General features: G+C 35.0%; 4 protein-coding genes across 4 annotated transcripts; all 4 read right to left on the bottom strand.

The window, feature by feature from the left end:
• Nucleotides 1-3,986: 3,986 nt before the first annotated feature.
• On the bottom strand, nucleotides 3,987-5,285 carry LOC146993316 (uncharacterized protein F54H12.2-like). Its single transcript, XM_085808213.1, has one exon. It carries the CDS (start codon nucleotides 5,283-5,285, stop codon nucleotides 3,987-3,989), a length of 1,299 nt encoding a protein of 432 aa, XP_085664339.1.
• A 3,624-nt stretch (nucleotides 5,286-8,909) lies between these two features.
• Nucleotides 8,910-10,208, bottom strand: LOC146993317 (uncharacterized protein F54H12.2-like). Its single transcript, XM_085808214.1, has one exon. The coding sequence runs from the start codon at nucleotides 10,206-10,208 to the stop codon at nucleotides 8,910-8,912; it is 1,299 nt and encodes a 432-aa protein (XP_085664340.1).
• Nucleotides 10,209-13,832: 3,624 nt separating this feature from the next.
• Nucleotides 13,833-15,131, bottom strand: LOC146993318 (uncharacterized protein F54H12.2-like). The gene has a single exon (XM_085808215.1). The coding sequence runs from the start codon at nucleotides 15,129-15,131 to the stop codon at nucleotides 13,833-13,835; it is 1,299 nt and encodes a 432-aa protein (XP_085664341.1).
• Nucleotides 15,132-19,100: 3,969 nt separating this feature from the next.
• LOC146993319 (uncharacterized protein F54H12.2-like) lies at nucleotides 19,101-20,078 on the bottom strand. The gene has a single exon (XM_085808216.1). It carries the CDS (start codon nucleotides 20,076-20,078, stop codon nucleotides 19,101-19,103), a length of 978 nt encoding a protein of 325 aa, XP_085664342.1.
• Between the last annotated feature and the right edge of the window lie 894 nt (nucleotides 20,079-20,972).

Here is a 20,972-nt window from a genome sequence, read left to right on the forward strand (position 1 = left end):
GGCTCTGTAGGGATAAGTGTTATTACTGGTGGAAACGAGTCTTTCATTTAAGCTAATATCCCCTTGAGAAAACATAGAATGTAAAAAGAGATTGACAGGTCCCACTTTACTTTCAGCCGTGATTGGCTTGCCATCATTTTTTAAAATTTCCTTTTCACATAGAGTTGTGTCTGTGATAAGTCAAAGTATTCGTCTCCGCTTCCAGAAACATTGAATTCAACAGGACTTCCTTCTGACACATTGGCTAATGGATGAAATTCAACCCACTGACCTTTTTCTATCACTGTTTGAGTGGGAGGTAACGAAAATAAATCCAATTCGGAATTTGCGCATTCTGAAGAATCTTTTAACAGAAAAGCCATTACGAGTCAAAAATATCACGTCGTTGACCAGCGGCCAGCGGTCAAAAGACCAGCGGCCATCAAACGGCCAAGACCACAGGCAGAGGCGAAAAAGAAGGTATTCAAGGGTGATCGAACTGGAGGGAAAAGAAAGCTCCTAGAGGAAGGCACTGAAGACCGAGCCCGCACAAGAAGGAGGATAAATCAAACACGAATCTTAGCTACCTTCCAGGACTGGGCAGAGAAAAGAATGTCCGAATATCACAAAGATAAGTAAAATTTTATGTTACTTTGCAAACTTAAGTTAATCTTTCATTCTTACTGCAAGTGGCAGATTTCAAGACGTTTTACCTCATGTGAGGTCTACCTTTATCGCCAAAAAGGCGAGAAATGAGTTGTTACCTATTTTGGTATTATGTTTTTCAATTACTCGCGAGTAAAACTAAAGTTGATGTATAATAGGAATGTGTAAATACTTGAATATTGTAAAAGTTATTGTATAAATTTTATTTAAAACATTCTGGCAAGAAAGAAGTTTTAGTCTGAAAGACTTTTGAAATGTAGTATTTCAATGTAGAAGAATTGGCACTTGCTTGGAAAAGAATAGAAGTTAACAATGTACTACTAATGTATGTTTTAAATTGCGTAAAATTAACGGCATGTTAATATGTTCTTATATACAATGTGAACTGTTATTTTAAATGTTAAGAAATATTGTGATATGGTAAAAGTGAAAGTAATGCCAAAAATTTTTAAACTTATTCGTGTGACTGAAAAAAAGAGAAAATTATTGCGAATATGTGTTAAAGGTTGAATGAATGTAGTTAGGCTCTCTGACGCTACACTTCAGAGTTAGCCACTTTCAGAATACTACCTCAGGGTTTAGAGACGAAGATAAGGTGTGTTACGAGGTCTTGTTATGTTGAATTTTAACACGTTAGTGTTTTGATTGTAGGCGGCAGTGTTGAACACGTATACATAAACACATTCGTGTTTGGTGTTTTCTTTTACAACACATGTCAGAGAGCACGGGGAGAGATAATTAAATAAAAGTCATGAATGAAATAAGAATGTTAGGAGAAATATAAATATCCATGTGACTTGCCATTTAATTGTGTAACATTTCATTAAACTAGTTTTCCTTCCAGATCTCTGGAAGGAACCAGATTTCAACTAAAAGCTCCTGTTTAGATGCAGTACAGATGAAAAGTAATTGTCCATGGAGCTGATATTGTAAAAACAATTTTTTTTTTAAATTTCTAGTTTCTAGTGAGAAATGTTTGTAAAAGATTGGCCTCGCGTTAGATTCTAGAGCTAAAAGTTTTCAACAAGGTCGTTTTAGACCTCAGTTTCAAACTAATTAACTCTGGCTTGTAAGGATCTTAAGTTTTACTAACGTTTATTTTATTTTAAATCTTTACTATCACTTCTTATTTTCCACTTCCGGTCAGAATTAAAAGCTTTAACTTATTTATGCAAATTTGTCTGGTGAACGCCAAGTACTTAAATTGTGGCTTTTTGCCAAGCGAGAGAGAGGAAGGAGTTAGTAGAAGCAGGCCGCTTGCCTTAGCAGTTTTTACTCGGTTGCTGGTTGACTTCCAGGCCAGAGGTTTAATCCTCGTAATAATTTTAAACGTATTGTAGTGTTAACAGTTCTCTGTACTGCATACGGCTTCCTGTTAATATACGGCCAATCTTCCACGTAGGCCCTTGTTTGTTATTCCAAAGTTAAGTTAGAGTTTAGTTAATATTTTTATATTCTTACGTTCACACCACAAGTGGTTGGTCTCTGTATTCCGAAGTCCGGAAATCATTGTAAATAGTGAGAAAATAAAGGGTTTCGTATACCCTTCCTCTGTATCTTGTCTACTTCCCACATTTATTGAACACAACTTTAGTAAGCTCCCTGTTCCGAGTCAGGTTTTTGAATGTTCCCAAAGCAAACAAGGAGAAACACTGAACCTGATAAGCCATTCGACGTCTCAAACTGAAATGAATTAACGAGGCTGATAAACATAGTATTTATCCCCACGAAAGATACCTGTACGAAGGCGAAACGTTTCACTTGTTTCAGGTCGTAAATCAATCAACAAGTAGCTAAATGGAGTTGAAGTAGCATCCTGAAAAATTTCTTGAAAGGCCTTTACTTTTCCGGGGAACATTTGTCTAGCTAAATGCATAATTTGACTTTTATCTCGAGGATTTTTGTATAGGACAAGGTAATGGGAATTTAAATGAATATTTCTCATCTCCTTGCCTTGGTGAAAAAAATTTTGCGTTATAAAAATGACTGAAAGGTTTCGGTGATGACTTCCTTTTGTAAAAAGTTTCCTTAAGCGAGTATCACTTGCTAATTCAGACATTAAATCGTCTATGATAATTAAAGCATTTTGGAGAGTCTGCAGGTTAAATGGTAATCCTTCTTCAAAATTTACATTTTTCATGGAATTAAAAAGAGGTTGATAACTTCCGTAGCAATAAATAATATTGGTCGGCATGGGATGGAACATTATATGATCTATCAATTTCTTCACAAAAACCGTTTTACCCGAACCGGTAGGTCCGCTCAGAAGACAAGTAGAAGGATGTACGAACTTGGGCAGTTCCATTTTTGTAAATGACAGGAACAAGAAAATATTGACTTTTAAACTTTACAGAAAATCTCTAAACAGCCTTTAAGTATATTGGATATCAGAAGACATTCGCTCCTTGAATCCACAATATTTTTCGTAAATTCCAAACAGTGATTTTTGAAAACATTTAAAGAGCTTTGAACGCATTCACAAATTGTTTCTCAGCAATGTGTGTGATTTAAATAAAAATTGGAAAACTCGTGGCACTTGATAAAACCTATTGAATCAATCTTTTGATAAATTTTATAAATGTCAAGTGTTGTTTTATTTTGAAAACAGTTGAAATCTTGTTTAGATGTCCATTGGAGATGAGTCCAAATTAGGAGGGCCATACTTGAAAAAATCCACAAAACTAAAATAACAACAACAATTTTTTGTCTTTCCATGTTCGTGATGTTTAACAGACTGTGCTCACACTGTGTATGGAGAGCCCTTTTATACCCCAAAATGTGTTATCTAAATTGTTGTTACACGAGTTTTGTTTAAATATATGTAGAAACAACACAAAAGAAATACAAGACACAATTTTTCAAATTAAAACAAATTTATTTTTTAAAAATCATGTTTACACCATATCTTTTCTTGACAAATTGAAATATTCGGAAATCATAATTCTTTCCGGTTAACAGTGATACAATGAGTTCCATACAAAGTCCTTGACATCGTTTAATAATAAAATAAATACAATATTGTCCACAGACATTAGAAGTTAAACTTTGAAGCGAAATCTTGTTCCAGCGAACATGACGATATTTCATGACAAAGGATGCGATATCTTCTCCATATACTTCAGGAGGGAGTCCATAAGAGTCGAAAAATTCAAGAGCCTGTTGATCTGCAAGGTAGACAGCTAGCCAATGAGTTCCTCTTTCATCATGTTTGTCCGTATTCAGCACCAGTGCACAGGGAAAATTTTGAATCACAGGTATTTTGTCAGATGGGAAAATACCCGCATAATATCTCGAAGAAATAGGATCTCGAGATAAGATTTGATGAATCTGTGATGAATTCATCAGTTTCCAAAATCATACAGAATATTTCGAGCTTTATTGATTTCTATCAAATTTTCAAATTCAGCATACACTAATAAGGTAACAGTTTGTTCTAAAGGACTGTCAAATTTTATTTCTAATCTTAAGTTGCTGTGTCGAATTAGATTTAAATGAGAGCCATCACAAAGATCAGGTGACAGGTCGAAGCGAAATAAGGAATATCCCTTTGAAAATTCTGATCTTGAAAGGTAAAGTCCTCGGTCGTCTGCATTTGTAAATAAATTCTGATAAGCTCGTATAAAATGGTTTTTCTCAAAATTAGGCTGAAGGGGATTATGAGGTACCGGTTGACCATCTACATAAACGCCGATAAAGTTCATATTATAATGCTTGAATTCAAAAGGAGACTTTTTATAGTTTCCATTGAAGGCATAATTATCGACGCAAGTCACAACAATACGATTAGGCATTTGGCCTATGAAAATGTTATCTTGAATAAAAGTCATATTTCCAGTGGGAATGGAATAGGCTTTGCATAGTACTCTTTGAATGGGATAGTTGGCTGTTGATTTTTCTAGGCTTTTTGCATGTCCTAGCACAACACCAGGGCTAACTCTCACTTTTCTTACAAACAAAGAAGCATGTTCGAGTACGACTTTAAATTCACCATCTCCCAGGAAACAAAATTCGGGTTTGCTGCCTATGAGTTTAATCTTCATATCCACCATATTCAGCAAAAGTCTTTCTTGATGAAACATATCCAAATGCAACCGGCCAATCATATCGACTGAGGCACTCAGTTTAAACAATTCTACTCGTTGGTTGAATCCTTCATTCGGCTGAGTATCTTGAATATCAAAAACATTCATACGTCCTGCTGTATCTTTAAAAAACAATTCTGATGAAAGTTGCGAAGTTTTCGTATCAAATCCATGATTCAGTAATTTTTCTATCATGGCTCTGTAGGGATAAGTGTTATTACTGGTGGAAACGAGTCTTTCATTTAAGCTAATATCCCCTTGAGAAAACATAGAATGTAAAAAGAGATTGACAGGTCCCACTTTACTTTCAGCCGTGATTGGCTTGCCATCATTTTTTAAAATTTTCACCTTCACATAGAGTTGTGTCTGTGATAAGTCAAAGTATTCGTCTCCGCTTCCAGAAACATTGAATTCAACAGGACTTCCTTCTGACACATTGGCTAATGGATGAAATTCAACCCACTGACCTTTTTCTATCACTGTTTGAGTGGGAGGTAACGAAAATAAATCCAATTCGGAATTTGCGCATTCTGAAGAATCTTTTAACAGAAAAGCCATTACGAGTCAAAAATATCACGTCGTTGACCAGCGGCCAGCGGTCAAAAGACCAGCGGCCATCAAACGGCCAAGACCACAGGCAGAGGCGAAAAAGAAGGTATTCAAGGGTGATCGAACTGGAGGGAAAAGAAAGCTCCTAGAGGAAGGCACTGAAGGCCGAGCCCGCACAAGAAGGAGGATAAATCAAACACGAATCTTAGCTACCTTCCAGGACTGGGCAGAGAAAAGAATGTCCGAATATCACAAAGATAAGTAAAATTTTATGTTACTTTGCAAACTTAAGTTAATCTTTCATTCTTACTGCAAGTGGCAGATTTCAAGACGTTTTACCTCATGTGAGGTCTACCTTTATCGCCAAAAAGGCGAGAAATGAGTTGTTACCTATTTTGGTATTATGTTTTTCAATTACTCGCGAGTAAAACTAAAGTTGATGTATAATAGGAATGTGTAAATACTTGAATATTGTAAAAGTTATTGTATAAATTTTATTTAAAACATTCTGGCAAGAAAGAAGTTTTAGTCTGAAAGACTTTTGAAATGTAGTATTTCAATGTAGAAGAATTGGCACTTGCTTGGAAAAGAATAGAAGTTAACAATGTACTACTAATGTATGTTTTAAATTGCGTAAAATTAACGGCATGTTAATATGTTCTTATATACAATGTGAACTGTTATTTTAAATGTTAAGAAATATTGTGATATGGTAAAAGTGAAAGTAATGCCAAAAATTTTTAAACTTATTCGTGTGACTGAAAAAAAGAGAAAATTATTGCGAATATGTGTTAAAGGTTGAATGAATGTAGTTAGGCTCTCTGACGCTACACTTCAGAGTTAGCCACTTTCAGAATACTACCTCAGGGTTTAGAGACGAAGATAAGGTGTGTTACGAGGTCTTGTTATGTTGAATTTTAACACGTTAGTGTTTTGATTGTAGGCGGCAGTGTTGAACACGTATACATAAACACATTCGTGTTTGGTGTTTTCTTTTACAACACATGTCAGAGAGCACGGGGAGAGATAATTAAATAAAAGTCATGAATGAAATAAGAATGTTAGGAGAAATATAAATATCCATGTGACTTGCCATTTAATTGTGTAACATTTCATTAAACTAGTTTTCCTTCCAGATCTCTGGAAGGAACCAGATTTCAACTAAAAGCTCCTGTTTAGATGCAGTACAGATGAAAAGTAATTGTCCATGGAGCTGATATTGTAAAAACAATTTTTTTTTTAAATTTCTAGTTTCTAGTGAGAAATGTTTGTAAAAGATTGGCCTCGCGTTAGATTCTAGAGCTAAAAGTTTTCAACAAGGTCGTTTTAGACCTCAGTTTCAAACTAATTAACTCTGGCTTGTAAGGATCTTAAGTTTTACTAACGTTTATTTTATTTTAAATCTTTACTATCACTTCTTATTTTCCACTTCCGGTCAGAATTAAAAGCTTTAACTTATTTATGCAAATTTGTCTGGTGAACGCCAAGTACTTAAATTGTGGCTTTTTGCCAAGCGAGAGAGAGGAAGGAGTTAGTAGAAGCAGGCCGCTTGCCTTAGCAGTTTTTACTCGGTTGCTGGTTGACTTCCAGGCCAGAGGTTTAATCCTCGTAATAATTTTAAACGTATTGTAGTGTTAACAGTTCTCTGTACTGCATACGGCTTCCTGTTAATATACGGCCAATCTTCCACGTAGGCCCTTGTTTGTTATTCCAAAGTTAAGTTAGAGTTTAGTTAATATTTTTATATTCTTACGTTCACACCACAAGTGGTTGGTCTCTGTATTCCGAAGTCCGGAAATCATTGTAAATAGTGAGAAAATAAAGGGTTTCGTATACCCTTCCTCTGTATCTTGTCTACTTCCCACATTTATTGAACACAACTTTAGTAAGCTCCCTGTTCCGAGTCAGGTTTTTGAATGTTCCCAAAGCAAACAAGGAGAAACACTGAACCTGATAAGCCATTCGACGTCTCAAACTGAAATGAATTAACGAGGCTGATAAACATAGTATTTATCCCCACGAAAGATACCTGTACGAAGGCGAAACGTTTCACTTGTTTCAGGTCGTAAATCAATCAACAAGTAGCTAAATGGAGTTGAAGTAGCATCCTGAAAAATTTCTTGAAAGGCCTTTACTTTTCCGGGGAACATTTGTCTAGCTAAATGCATAATTTGACTTTTATCTCGAGGATTTTTGTATAGGACAAGGTAATGGGAATTTAAATGAATATTTCTCATCTCCTTGCCTTGGTGAAAAAAATTTTGCGTTATAAAAATGACTGAAAGGTTTCGGTGATGACTTCCTTTTGTAAAAAGTTTCCTTAAGCGAGTATCACTTGCTAATTCAGACATTAAATCGTCTATGATAATTAAAGCATTTTGGAGAGTCTGCAGGTTAAATGGTAATCCTTCTTCAAAATTTACATTTTTCATGGAATTAAAAAGAGGTTGATAACTTCCGTAGCAATAAATAATATTGGTCGGCATGGGATGGAACATTATATGATCTATCAATTTCTTCACAAAAACCGTTTTACCCGAACCGGTAGGTCCGCTCAGAAGACAAGTAGAAGGATGTACGAACTTGGGCAGTTCCATTTTTGTAAATGACAGGAACAAGAAAATATTGACTTTTAAACTTTACAGAAAATCTCTAAACAGCCTTTAAGTATATTGGATATCAGAAGACATTCGCTCCTTGAATCCACAATATTTTTCGTAAATTCCAAACAGTGATTTTTGAAAACATTTAAAGAGCTTTGAACGCATTCACAAATTGTTTCTCAGCAATGTGTGTGATTTAAATAAAAATTGGAAAACTCGTGGCACTTGATAAAACCTATTGAATCAATCTTTTGATAAATTTTATAAATGTCAAGTGTTGTTTTATTTTGAAAACAGTTGAAATCTTGTTTAGATGTCCATTGGAGATGAGTCCAAATTAGGAGGGCCATACTTGAAAAAATCCACAAAACTAAAATAACAACAACAATTTTTTGTCTTTCCATGTTCGTGATGTTTAACAGACTGTGCTCACACTGTGTATGGAGAGCCCTTTTATACCCCAAAATGTGTTATCTAAATTGTTGTTACACGAGTTTTGTTTAAATATATGTAGAAACAACACAAAAGAAATACAAGACACAATTTTTCAAATTAAAACAAATTTATTTTTTAAAAATCATGTTTACACCATATCTTTTCTTGACAAATTGAAGTATTCGGAAATCATAATTCTTTCCGGTTAACAGTGATACAATGAGTTCCATACAAAGTCCTTGACATCGTTTAATAATAAAATAAATACAATATTGTCCACAGACATTAGAAGTTAAACTTTGAAGCGAAATCTTGTTCCAGCGAACATGACGATATTTCATGACAAAGGATGCGATATCTTCTCCATATACTTCAGGAGGGAGTCCATAAGAGTCGAAAAATTCAAGAGCCTGTTGATCTGCAAGGTAGACAGCTAGCCAATGAGTTCCTCTTTCATCATGTTTGTCCGTATTCAGCACCAGTGCACAGGGAAAATTTTGAATCACAGGTATTTTGTCAGATGGGAAAATACCCGCATAATATCTCGAAGAAATAGGATCTCGAGATAAGATTTGATGAATCTGTGATGAATTCATCAGTTTCCAAAATCATACAGAATATTTCGAGCTTTATTGATTTCTATCAAATTTTCAAATTCAGCATACACTAATAAGGTAACAGTTTGTTCTAAAGGACTGTCAAATTTTATTTCTAATCTTAAGTTGCTGTGTCGAATTAGATTTAAATGAGAGCCATCACAAAGATCAGGTGACAGGTCGAAGCGAAATAAGGAATATCCCTTTGAAAATTCTGATCTTGAAAGGTAAAGTCCTCGGTCGTCTGCATTTGTAAATAAATTCTGATAAGCTCGTATAAAATGGTTTTTCTCAAAATTAGGCTGAAGGGGATTATGAGGTACCGGTTGACCATCTACATAAACGCCGATAAAGTTCATATTATAATGCTTGAATTCAAAAGGAGACTTTTTATAGTTTCCATTGAAGGCATAATTATCGACGCAAGTCACAACAATACGATTAGGCATTTGGCCTATGAAAATGTTATCTTGAATAAAAGTCATATTTCCAGTGGGAATGGAATAGGCTTTGCATAGTACTCTTTGAATGGGATAGTTGGCTGTTGATTTTTCTAGGCTTTTTGCATGTCCTAGCACAACACCAGGGCTAACTCTCACTTTTCTTACAAACAAAGAAGCATGTTCGAGTACGACTTTAAATTCACCATCTCCCAGGAAACAAAATTCGGGTTTGCTGCGTATGAGTTTAATCTTCATATCCACCATATTCAGCAAAAGTCTTTCTTGATGAAACATATCCAAATGCAACCGGCCAATCATATCGACTGAGGCACTCAGTTTAAACAATTCTACTCGTTGGTTGAATCCTTCATTCGGCTGAGTATCTTGAATATCAAAAACATTCATACGTCCTGCTGTATCTTTAAAAAACAATTCTGATGAAAGTTGCGAAGTTTTCGTATCAAATCCATGATTCAGTAATTTTTCTATCATGGCTCTGTAGGGATAAGTGTTATTACTGGTGGAAACGAGTCTTTCATTTAAGCTAATATCCCCTTGAGAAAACATAGAATGTAAAAAGAGATTGACAGGTCCCACTTTACTTTCAGCCGTGATTGGCTTGCCATCATTTTTTAAAATTTTCACCTTCACATAGAGTTGTGTCTGTGATAAGTCAAAGTATTCGTCTCCGCTTCCAGAAACATTGAATTCAACAGGACTTCCTTCTGACACATTGGCTAATGGATGAAATTCAACCCACTGACCTTTTTCTATCACTGTTTGAGTGGGAGGTAACGAAAATAAATCCAATTCGGAATTTGCGCATTCTGAAGAATCTTTTAACAGAAAAGCCATTACGAGTCAAAAATATCACGTCGTTGACCAGCGGCCAGCGGTCAAAAGACCAGCGGCCATCAAACGGCCAAGACCACAGGCAGAGGCGAAAAAGAAGGTATTCAAGGGTGATCGAACTGGAGGGAAAAGAAAGCTCCTAGAGGAAGGCACTGAAGGCCGAGCCCGCACAAGAAGGAGGATAAATCAAACACGAATCTTAGCTACCTTCCAGGACTGGGCAGAGAAAAGAATGTCCGAATATCACAAAGATAAGTAAAATTTTATGTTACTTTGCAAACTTAAGTTAATCTTTCATTCTTACTGCAAGTGGCAGATTTCAAGACGTTTTACCTCATGTGAGGTCTACCTTTATCGCCAAAAAGGCGAGAAATGAGTTGTTACCTATTTTGGTATTATGTTTTTCAATTACTCGCGAGTAAAACTAAAGTTGATGTATAATAGGAATGTGTAAATACTTGAATATTGTAAAAGTTATTGTATAAATTTTATTTAAAACATTCTGGCAAGAAAGAAGTTTTAGTCTGAAAGACTTTTGAAATGTAGTATTTCAATGTAGAAGAATTGGCACTTGCTTGGAAAAGAATAGAAGTTAACAATGTACTACTAATGTATGTTTTAAATTGCGTAAAATTAACGGCATGTTAATATGTTCTTATATACAATGTGAACTGTTATTTTAAATGTTAAGAAATATTGTGATATGGTAAAAGTGAAAGTAATGCCAAAAATTTTTAAACTTATTCGTGTGACTGAAAAAAAGAGAAAATTATTGCGAATATGTGTTAAAGGTTGAATGAATGTAGTTAGGCTCTCTGACGCTACACTTCAGAGTTAGCCACTTTCAGAATAGTACCTCAGGGTTTAGAGACGAAGATAAGGTGTGTTACGAGGTCTTGTTATGTTGAATTTTAACACGTTAGTGTTTTGATTGTAGGCGGCAGTGTTGAACACGTATACATAAACACATTCGTGTTTGGTGTTTTCTTTTACAACACATGTCAGAGAGCACGGGGAGAGATAATTAAATAAAAGTCATGAATGAAATAAGAATGTTAGGAGAAATATAAATATCCATGTGACTTGCCATTTAATTGTGTAACATTTCATTAAACTAGTTTTCCTTCCAGATCTCTGGAAGGAACCAGATTTCAACTAAAAGCTCCTGTTTAGATGCAGTACAGATGAAAAGTAATTGTCCATGGAGCTGATATTGTAAAAACAAATTTTTTTTTAAATTTCTAGTTTCTAGTGAGAAATGTTTGTAAAAGATTGGCCTCGCGTTAGATTCTAGAGCTAAAAGTTTTCAACAAGGTCGTTTTAGACCTCAGTTTCAAACTAATTAACTCTGGCTTGTAAGGATCTTAAGTTTTACTAACGTTTATTTTATTTTAAATCTTTACTATCACTTCTTATTTTCCACTTCCGGTCAGAATTAAAAGCTTTAACTTATTTATGCAAATTTGTCTGGCGAACGCCAAGTACTTAAATTGTGGCTTTTTGCCAAGCGAGAGAGAGGAAGGAGTTAGTAGAAGCAGGCCGCTTGCCTTAGCAGTTTTTACTCGGTTGCTGGTTGCCTTCCAGGCCAGAGGTTTAATCCTCGTAATAATTTTAAACGTATTGTAGTGTTAACAGTTCTCTGTACTGCATACGGCTTCCTGTTAATATACGGCCAATCTTCCACGTAGGCCCTTGTTTGTTATTCCAAAGTTAAGTTAGAGTTTAGTTAATATTTTTATATTCTTACGTTCACACCACAAGTGGTTGGTCTCTGTATTCCGAAGTCCGGAAATCATTGTAAATAGTGAGAAAATAAAGGGTTTCGTATACCCTTCCTGTGTATCTTGTCTACTTCCCACATTTATTGAACACAACTTTAGTAAGCTCCCTGTTCTGAGTCAGGTTTTTGAATGTTCCCAAAGCAAACAAGGAGAAACACTGAACCTGATAAGCCATTCGACGTCTCAAACTGAAATGAATTAACGAGGCTGATAAACATAGTATTTATCCCCAGGAAAGATACCTGTACGAAGGCGAAACGTTTCACTTGTTTCAGGTCGTAAATCAATCAACACGTAGCTAAATGGAGTTGAAGTAGCATCCTGAAAAATTTCTTGAAAGGCCTTTACTTTTCCGGGGAACATTTGTCTAGCTAAATGCATAATTTGACTTTTATCTCGAGGATTTTTGTATAGGACAAGGTAATGGGAATTTAAATGAATATTTCTCATCTCCTTGCCTTGGTGAAAAACATTTTGCGTTATAAAAATGACTTTAAGGTTTCGGTGATGACTTCCTTTTGTAAAAAGTTTCCTTAAGCGAGTATCACTTGCTAATTCAGACATTAAATCGTCTATGATAATTAAAGCATTTTGGAGAGTCTGCAGGTTAAATGGTAATCCTTCTTCAAAATTTACATTTTTCATGGAATTAAAAAGAGGTTGATAACTTCCGTAGCAATAAATAATATTGGTCGGCATGGGATGGAACATTATATGATCTATCAATTTCTTCACAAAAACCGTTTTACCCGAACCGGTAGGTCCGCTCAGAAGACAAGTAGAAGGATGTACGAACTTGGGCAGTTCCATTTTTGTAAATGACAGGAACAAGAAAATATTGACTTTTAAACTTTACAGAAAATCTCTAAACAGCCTTTAAGTATATTGGATATCAGAAGACATTCGCTCCTTGAATCCACAATATTTTTCGTAAATTCCAAACAGTGATTTTTGAAAACATTTAAAGAGCTTTGAACGCATTCACAAATTGTTTCTCAGCAATGTGTGTGATTTAAATAAAAATTGGAAAACTCGTGGCACTTGATAAAACCTATTGAATCAATCTTTTGATAAATTTTATAAATGTCAAGTGTTGTTTTATTTTGAAAACAGTTGAAATCTTGTTTAGATGTCCATTGGAGATGAGTCCAAATTAGGAGGGCCATACTTGAAAAAATCCACAAAACTAAAATAACAACAACAATTTTTTGTCTTTCCATGTTCGTGATGTTTAACAGACTGTGCTCACACTGTGTATGGAGAGCCCTTTTATACCCCAAAATGTGTTATCTAAATTGTTGTTACACGAGTTTTGTTTAAATATATGTAGAAACAACACAAAAGAAATACAAGACACAATTTTTCAAATTAAAACAACTTTATTTCTTAAAAATCATGTTTACACCATATCTTTTCTTGACAAATTGAAATATTCGGAAATCATAATTCTTTCCGGTTAACAGTGATACAATGAGTTCCATACAAAGTCCTTGACATCGTTTAATAATAAAATAAATACAATATTGTCCACAGACATTAGAAGTTAAACTTTGAAGCGAAATCTTCTTCCAGCGAACATGACGATATTTCATGACAAAGGATGCGATATCTTCTCCATATACTTCAGGAGGGAGTCCATAAGGGTCGAAAAATTCAAGAGCCTGTTGATCTGCAAGGTAGACAGCTAGCCAATGAGTTCCTTTTTCATCATGTTTGTCCGTATTCAGCACCAGTGCACAGGGAAAATTTTGAATCACAGGTATTTTGTCAGATGGGAAAATACCCGCATAATATCTCGAAGAAATAGGATCTCGAGATAAGATTTGATGAATCTGTGATGAATTCATCAGTTTCCAAAATCATACAGAATATTTCGAGCTTTATTGATTTCTATCAAATTTTCAAATTCAGCATACACTAATAAGGTAACAGTTTGTTCTAAAGGACTGTCAAATTTTATTTCTAATCTTAAGTTGCTGTGTCGAATTAGATTTAAATGAGAGCCATCACAAAGATCAGGTGACAGGTCGAAGCGAAATAAGGAATATCCCTTTGAAAATTCTGATCTTGAAAGGTAAAGTCCTCGGTCGTCTGCATTTGTAAATAAATTCTGATAAGCTCGTATAAAATGGTTTTTCTCAAAATTAGGCTGAAGGGGATTATGAGGTACCGGTTGACCATCTACATAAACGCCGATAAAGTTCATATTATAATACTTGAATTCAAAAGGAGACTTTTTATAGTTTCCATTGAAGGCATAATTATCGACGCAAGTCACAACAATACGATTAGGCATTTGGCCTATGAAAATGTTATCTTGAATAAAAGTCATATTTCCAGTGGGAATGGAATAGGCTTTGCATAGTACTCTTTGAATGGGATATTTGGCTGTTGATTTTTCTAGGCTTTTTGCATGTCCTAGCACAACACCAGGGCTAACTCTCACTTTTCTTACAAACAAAGAAGCATGTTCGAGTACGACTTTAAATTCACCATCTCCCAGTAAACAAAATTCGGGTTTGCTGCGTATGAGTTTAATCTTCATATCCACCATATTCAGCAAAAGTCTTTCTTGATGAAACATATCCAAATGCAACCGGCCAATCATATCGACTGAGGCACTCAGTTTAAACAATTCTACTCGTTGGTTGAATCCTTCATTCGGCTGAGTATCTTGAATATCAAAAACATTCATACGTCCTCCTGTATCTTTAAAAAACAATTCTGATGAAAGTTGCGAAGTTTTCGTATCAAATCCATGATTCAGTAATTTTTCTATCATGGCTCTGTAGGGATAAGTGTTATTACTGGTGGAAACGAGTCTTTCATTTAAGCTAATATCCCCTTGAGAAAACATAGAATGTAAAAAGAGATTGACAGGTCCCACTTTACTTTCAGCCGTGATTGGCTTGCCATCATTTTTTAAAATTTTCACCTTCACATAGAGTTGTGTCTGTGATAAGTCAAAGTATTCGTCTCCGCTTCCAGAAACATTGAATTCAACAGGACTTCCTTCTGACACATTGGCTAATGGATGAAATTCAACCCACTGACCTTTTTCTATCACTGTTTGAGTGGGAGGTAACGAAAATAAATCCAATTCGGATTTTGCGCATTCTGAAGAATCTTTTAACAGAAAAGCCATTACGAGTCAAAAATATCACGTCGTTCACCAGCGGCCAGCGGTCAAAAGACCAGCGGCCATCAAACGGCCAAGACCACAGGCAGAGGCGAAAAAGAAGGTATTCAAGGGTGATCGAACTGGAGGGAAAAGAAAGCTCCTAGAGGAAGGCACTGAAGGCCGAGCCCGCACAAGAAGGAGGATAAATCAAACACGAATCTTAGCTACCTTCCAGGACTGGGCAGAGAAAAGAATGTCCGAATATCACAAAGATAAGTAAAATTTTATGTTACTTTGCAAACTTAAGTTAATCTTTCATTCTTACTGCAAGTGGCAGATTTCAAGACGTTTTACCTCATGTGAGGTCTACCTTTATCGCCAAAAAGGCGAGAAATGAGTTGTTACCTATTTTGGTATTATGTTTTTCAATTACTCGCGAGTAAAACTAAAGTTGATGTATAATAGGAATGTGTAAATACTTGAATATTGTAAAAGTTATTGTATAAATTTTATTTAAAACATTCTGGCAAGAAAGAAGTTTTAGTCTGAAAGACTTTTGAAATGTAGTATTTCAATGTAGAAGAATTGGCACTTGCTTGGAAAAGAATAGAAGTTAACAATGTACTACTAATGTATGTTTTAAATTGCGTAAAATTAACGGCATGTTAATATGTTCTTATATACAATGTGAACTGTTATTTTAAATGTTAAGAAATATTGTGATATGGTAAAAGTGAAAGTAATGCCAAAAATTTTTAAACTTATTCGTGTGACTGAAAAAAAGAGAAAATTATTGCGAATATGTGTTAAAGGTTGAATGAATGTAGTTAGGCTCTCTGACGCTACACTTCAGAGTTAGCCACTTTCAGAATACTACCTCAGGGTTTAGAGACGAAGATAAGGTGTGTTACGAGGTCTTGTTATGTTGAATTTTAACACGTTAGTGTTTTGATTGTAGGCGGCAGTGTTGAACACGTATACATAAACACATTCGTGTTTGGTGTTTTCTTTTACAACACATGTCAGAGAGCACGGGGAGAGATAATTAAATAAAAGTCATGAATGAAATAAGAATGTTAGGAGAAATATAAATATTCATGTGACTTGCCATTTAATTGTGTAACATTTCATTAAACTAGTTTTCCTTCCAGATCTCTGGAAGGAACCAGATTTCAACTAAAAGCTCCTGTTTAGATGCAGTACAGATGAAAAGTAATTGTCCATGGAGCTGATATTGTAAAAACAAATTTTTTTTTAAATTTCTAGTTTCTAGTGAGAAATGTTTGTAAAAGATTGGCCTCGCGTTAGATTCTAGAGCTAAAAGTTTTCAACAAGGTCGTTTTAGACCTCAGTTTCAAACTAATTAACTCTGGCTTGTAAGGATCTTAAGTTTTACTAACGTTTATTTTATTTTAAATCTTTACTATCACTTCTTATTTTCCACTTCCGGTCAGAATTAAAAGCTTTAACTTATTTATGCAAATTTGTCTGGCGAACGCCAAGTACTTAAATTGTGGCTTTTTGCCAAGCGAGAGAGAGGAAGGAGTTAGTAGAAGCAGGCCGCTTGCCTTAGCAGTTTTTACTCGGTTGCTGGTTGACTTCCAGGCCAGAGGTTTAATCCTCGTAATAATTTTAAACGTATTGTAGTGTTAACAGTTCTCTGTACTACATACGGCTTCCTGTTAATATACGGCCAATCTTCCACGTAGACCCTTGTTTGTTATTCCAAAGTTAAGTTAGAGTTTAGTTAATATTTTTATATTCTTACGTTCACACCACAAGTGGTTGGTCTCTGTATTCCGAAGTCCGGAAATCATTGTAAAGAGTGAGAAAATAAAGGGTTTCGTATACCCTTCCTGTGTATCTTGTCTACTTCCCACATTTATTGAACACAACTTTAGTAAGCTCCCTGTTCTGAGTCAGGTTTTTGAATGTTCCCAAAGCAAACAAGGAGAAACACTGAACCTGATAAGCCATTCGACGTCTCAAACTGAAATGAATTAACGAGGCTGATAAACATAGTATTTATCCCCAGGAAAGATACCTGTACGAAGGCGAAACGTTTCACTTGTTTCAGGTCGTAAATCAATCAACAAGTAGCTAAATGGAGTTAAAGTAGCATCCTGAAAAATTTCTTGAAAGGCCTTTACTTTTCCGGGGAACATTTGTCTAGCTAAATGCATAATTTGACTTTTATCTCGAGGATTTTTGTATAGGACAAGGTAATGGGAATTTAAATGAATATTTCTCATCTCCTTGCCTTGGTGAAAAAAATTTTGCGTTATAAAAATGACTGAAAGGTTTCGGTGATGACTTCCTTTTGTAAAAAGTTTCCTTAAGCGAGTATCACTTGCTAATTCAGACATTAAATCGTCTATGATAATTAAAGCATTTTGGAGAGTCTGCAGGTTAAATGGTAATCCTTCTTCAAAATTTACATTTTTCATGGAATTAAAAAGAGGTTGATAACTTCCGTAGCAATAAATAATATTGGTCGGCATGGGATGGAACATTATATGATCTATCAATTTCTTCACAAAAACCGTTTTACCCGAACCGGTAGGTCCGCTCAGAAGACAAGTAGAAGGATGTACGAACTTGGGCAGTTCCATTTTTGTAAATGACAGGAACAAGAAAATATTGACTTTTAAACTTTACAGAAAATCTCTAAACAGCCTTTAAGTATATTGGATATCAGAAGACATTCGCTTTTTGAATCCACAATATTTTTCGTAAATTCCAAACAGTGATTTTTGAAAACATTTAAAGAGCTTTGAACGCATTCACAAATTGTTTCTCAGCAATGTGTGTGATTTAAATAAAAATTGGAAAACTCGTGGCACTTGATAAAACCTATTGAATCAATCTTTTGATAAATTTTATAAATGTCAAGTGTTGTTTTATTTTGAAAACAGTTGAAATCTTGTTTAGATGTCCATTGGAGATGAGTCCAAATTAGGAGGGCCATACTTGAAAAAATCCACAAAACTAAAATAACAACAACAATTTTTTGTCTTTCCATGTTCGTGATGTTTAACAGACTGTGCTCACACTGTGTATGGAGAGCCCTTTTATACCCCAAAATGTGTTATCTAAATTGTTGTTACACGAGTTTTGTTTAAATATATGTAGAAACAACACAAAAGAAATACAAGACACAATTTTTCAAATTAAAACAACTTTATTTCTTAAAAATCATGTTTACACCATATCTTTTCTTGACAAATTGAAATATTCGGAAATCATAATTCTTTCCGGTTAACAGTGATACAATGAGTTCCATACAAAGTCCTTGACATCGTTTAATAATAAAATAAATACAATATTGTCCACAGACATTAGAAGTTAAACTTTGAAGCGAAATCTTGTTCCAGCGAACATGACGATATTTCATGACAAAGGATGCGATATCTTCTCCATATACTTCAGGAGGGAGTCCATAAGAGTCGAAAAATTCAAGAGCCTGTTGATCTGCAAGGTAGACAGCTAGCCAATGAGTTCCTTTTTCATCATGTTTGTCCGTATTCAGCACCAGTGCACAGGAAAAATTTTGAATCACAGGTATTTTGTCAGATGGGAAAATACCCGCATAATATCTCGAAGAAATAGGATCTCGAGATAAGATTTGATGAATCTGTGATGAATTCATCAGTTTCCAAAATCATACAGAATATTTCGAGCTTTATTGATTTCTATCAAATTTTCAAATTCAGCATACACTAATAAGGTAACAGTTTGTTCTAAAGGACTGTCAAATTTTATTTCTAATCTTAAGTTGCTGTGTCGAATTAGATTTAAATGAGAGCCATCACAAAGATCAGGTGACAGGTCGAAGCGAAATAAGGAATATCCCTTTGAAAATTCTGATCTTGAAAGGTAAAGTCCTCGGTCGTCTGCATTTGTAAATAAATTCTGATAAGCTCGTATAAAATGGTTTTTCTCAAAATTAGGCTGAAGGGGATTATGATCCCCTTCAGCCTAATTTTGTAAATATCACGGTTGACCATCTACATAAACGCCGATAAAGTTCATATTATAATGCTTGAATTCAAAAGGAGACTTTTTATAGTTTCCATTGAAGGCATAATTATCGACGCAAGTCACAACAATACGATTAGGCATTTGGCCTATGAAAATGTTATCTTGAATAAAAGTCATATTTCCAGTGGGAATGGAATAGGCTTTGCATAGTACTCTTTGAATGGGATATTTGGCTGTTGATTTTTCTAGGCTTTTTGCATGTCCTAGCACAACACCAGGGCTAACTCTCACTTTTCTTACAAACAAAGAAGCATGTTCGAGTACGACTTTAAATTCACCATCTCCCAGTAAACAAAATTCGGGTTTGCTGCGTATGAGTTTAATCTTCATATCCACCATATTCAGCAAAAGTCTTTCTTGATGAAACATATCCAAATGCAACCGGCCAATCATATCGACTGAGGCACTCAGTTTAAACAATTCTACTCGTTGGTTGAATCCTTCATTCGGCTGAGTATCTTGAATATCAAAAACATTCATACGTCCTGCTGTATCTTTAAAAAACAATTCTGATGAAAGTTGCGAAGTTTTCGTATCAAATCCATGATTCAGTAATTTTTCTATCATGGCTCTGTAGGGATAAGTATTATTACTGGTGGAAACGAGTCTTTCATTTAAGCTAATATCCCCTTGAGAAAACATAGAATGTAAAAGGAGATTGACAGGTCCCACTTTACTTTCAGCCGTGATTGGCTTGCCATCATTTTTTAAAATTTTCACCTTCACATAGAGTTGTGTCTGTGATAAGTCAAAGTATTCGTCTCCGCTTCCAGAAACATTGAATTCAACAGGACTTCCTTCTGACACATTGGCTAATGGATGAAATTCAACCCACTGTCCTTTTTCTATCACTGTTTGAGTGGGAGGTAACGAAAATAAATCCAATTCGGATTTTGCGCATTTTGAAGAATCTTTTAACAGAAAAGCCATTACGAGTCAAAAATATCACGACGTTGACCAGCGGCCAGCGGTCAAAAGACCAGCGGCCATCAAACGGCCAAGACCACAGGCAGAGGCGAAAAAGAAGGTATTCGAGGGTGATCGAACTGGAGGGAAAAGAAAGCTCCTAGAGGAAGGCACTGAAGGCCGAGCCCGCACAAGAAGGAGGATAAATCAAACACGAATCTTAGCTACCTTCCAGGACTGGGCAGAGAAAAGAATGTCCGAATATCACAAAGATAAGTAAAATTTTATGTTACTTTGCAAACTTAAGTTAATCTTTCATTCTTACTGCAAGTGGCAGATTTCAAGACGTTTTACCTCATGTGAGGTCTACCTTTATCGCCAAAAAGGCGAGAAATGAGTTGTTACCTATTTTGGTATTATGTTTTTCAATTACTCGCGAGTAAAACTAAAGTTGATGTATAATAGGAATGTGTAAATACTTGAATATTGTAAAAGTTATTATATAAATTTTATTTAAAACATTCTGGCAAGAAAGAAGTTTTAGTCTGAAAGACTTTTGAAATGTAGTATTTCAATGTAGAAGAATTGGCACTTGCTTGGAAAAGAATAGAAGTTAACAATGTACTACTAATGTATGTTTTAAATTGCGTAAAATTAACGGCATGTTAATATGTTCTTATATACAATGTGAACTGTTATTTTAAATGTTAAGAAATACTGTGATATGGTAAAAGTGAAAGTAATGCCAAAAATTTTTAAACTTATTCGTGTGACTGAAAAAAAGAGAAAATTATTGCGAATATGTGTTAAAGGTTGAATGAATGTAGTTAGGCTCTCTGACGCTACACTTCAGAGTTAGCCACTTTCAGAATAGTACCTCAGGGTTTAGAGACGAAGATAAGGTGTGTTACGAGGTCT

Source organism: Stegodyphus dumicola, chromosome X1 (genome assembly GCF_044657685.1).
Source record: "Stegodyphus dumicola isolate Sdum_Otavi_A_Nest chromosome X1, ASM4465768v1".
Classification (NCBI taxonomy): Eukaryota; Metazoa; Arthropoda; class Arachnida; order Araneae; family Eresidae; genus Stegodyphus; species Stegodyphus dumicola.

Coding starts and splice junctions, on each gene's coding strand:
- LOC146993317 (XM_085808214.1), bottom strand. CDS start 10,208: ATGGCTTTTCTGTTAAAAGATTCTTCAGAATGCGCAAATTCCGAATTG.
- LOC146993316 (XM_085808213.1), bottom strand. CDS start 5,285: ATGGCTTTTCTGTTAAAAGATTCTTCAGAATGCGCAAATTCCGAATTG.
- LOC146993318 (XM_085808215.1), bottom strand. CDS start 15,131: ATGGCTTTTCTGTTAAAAGATTCTTCAGAATGCGCAAAATCCGAATTG.
- LOC146993319 (XM_085808216.1), bottom strand. CDS start 20,078: ATGGCTTTTCTGTTAAAAGATTCTTCAAAATGCGCAAAATCCGAATTG.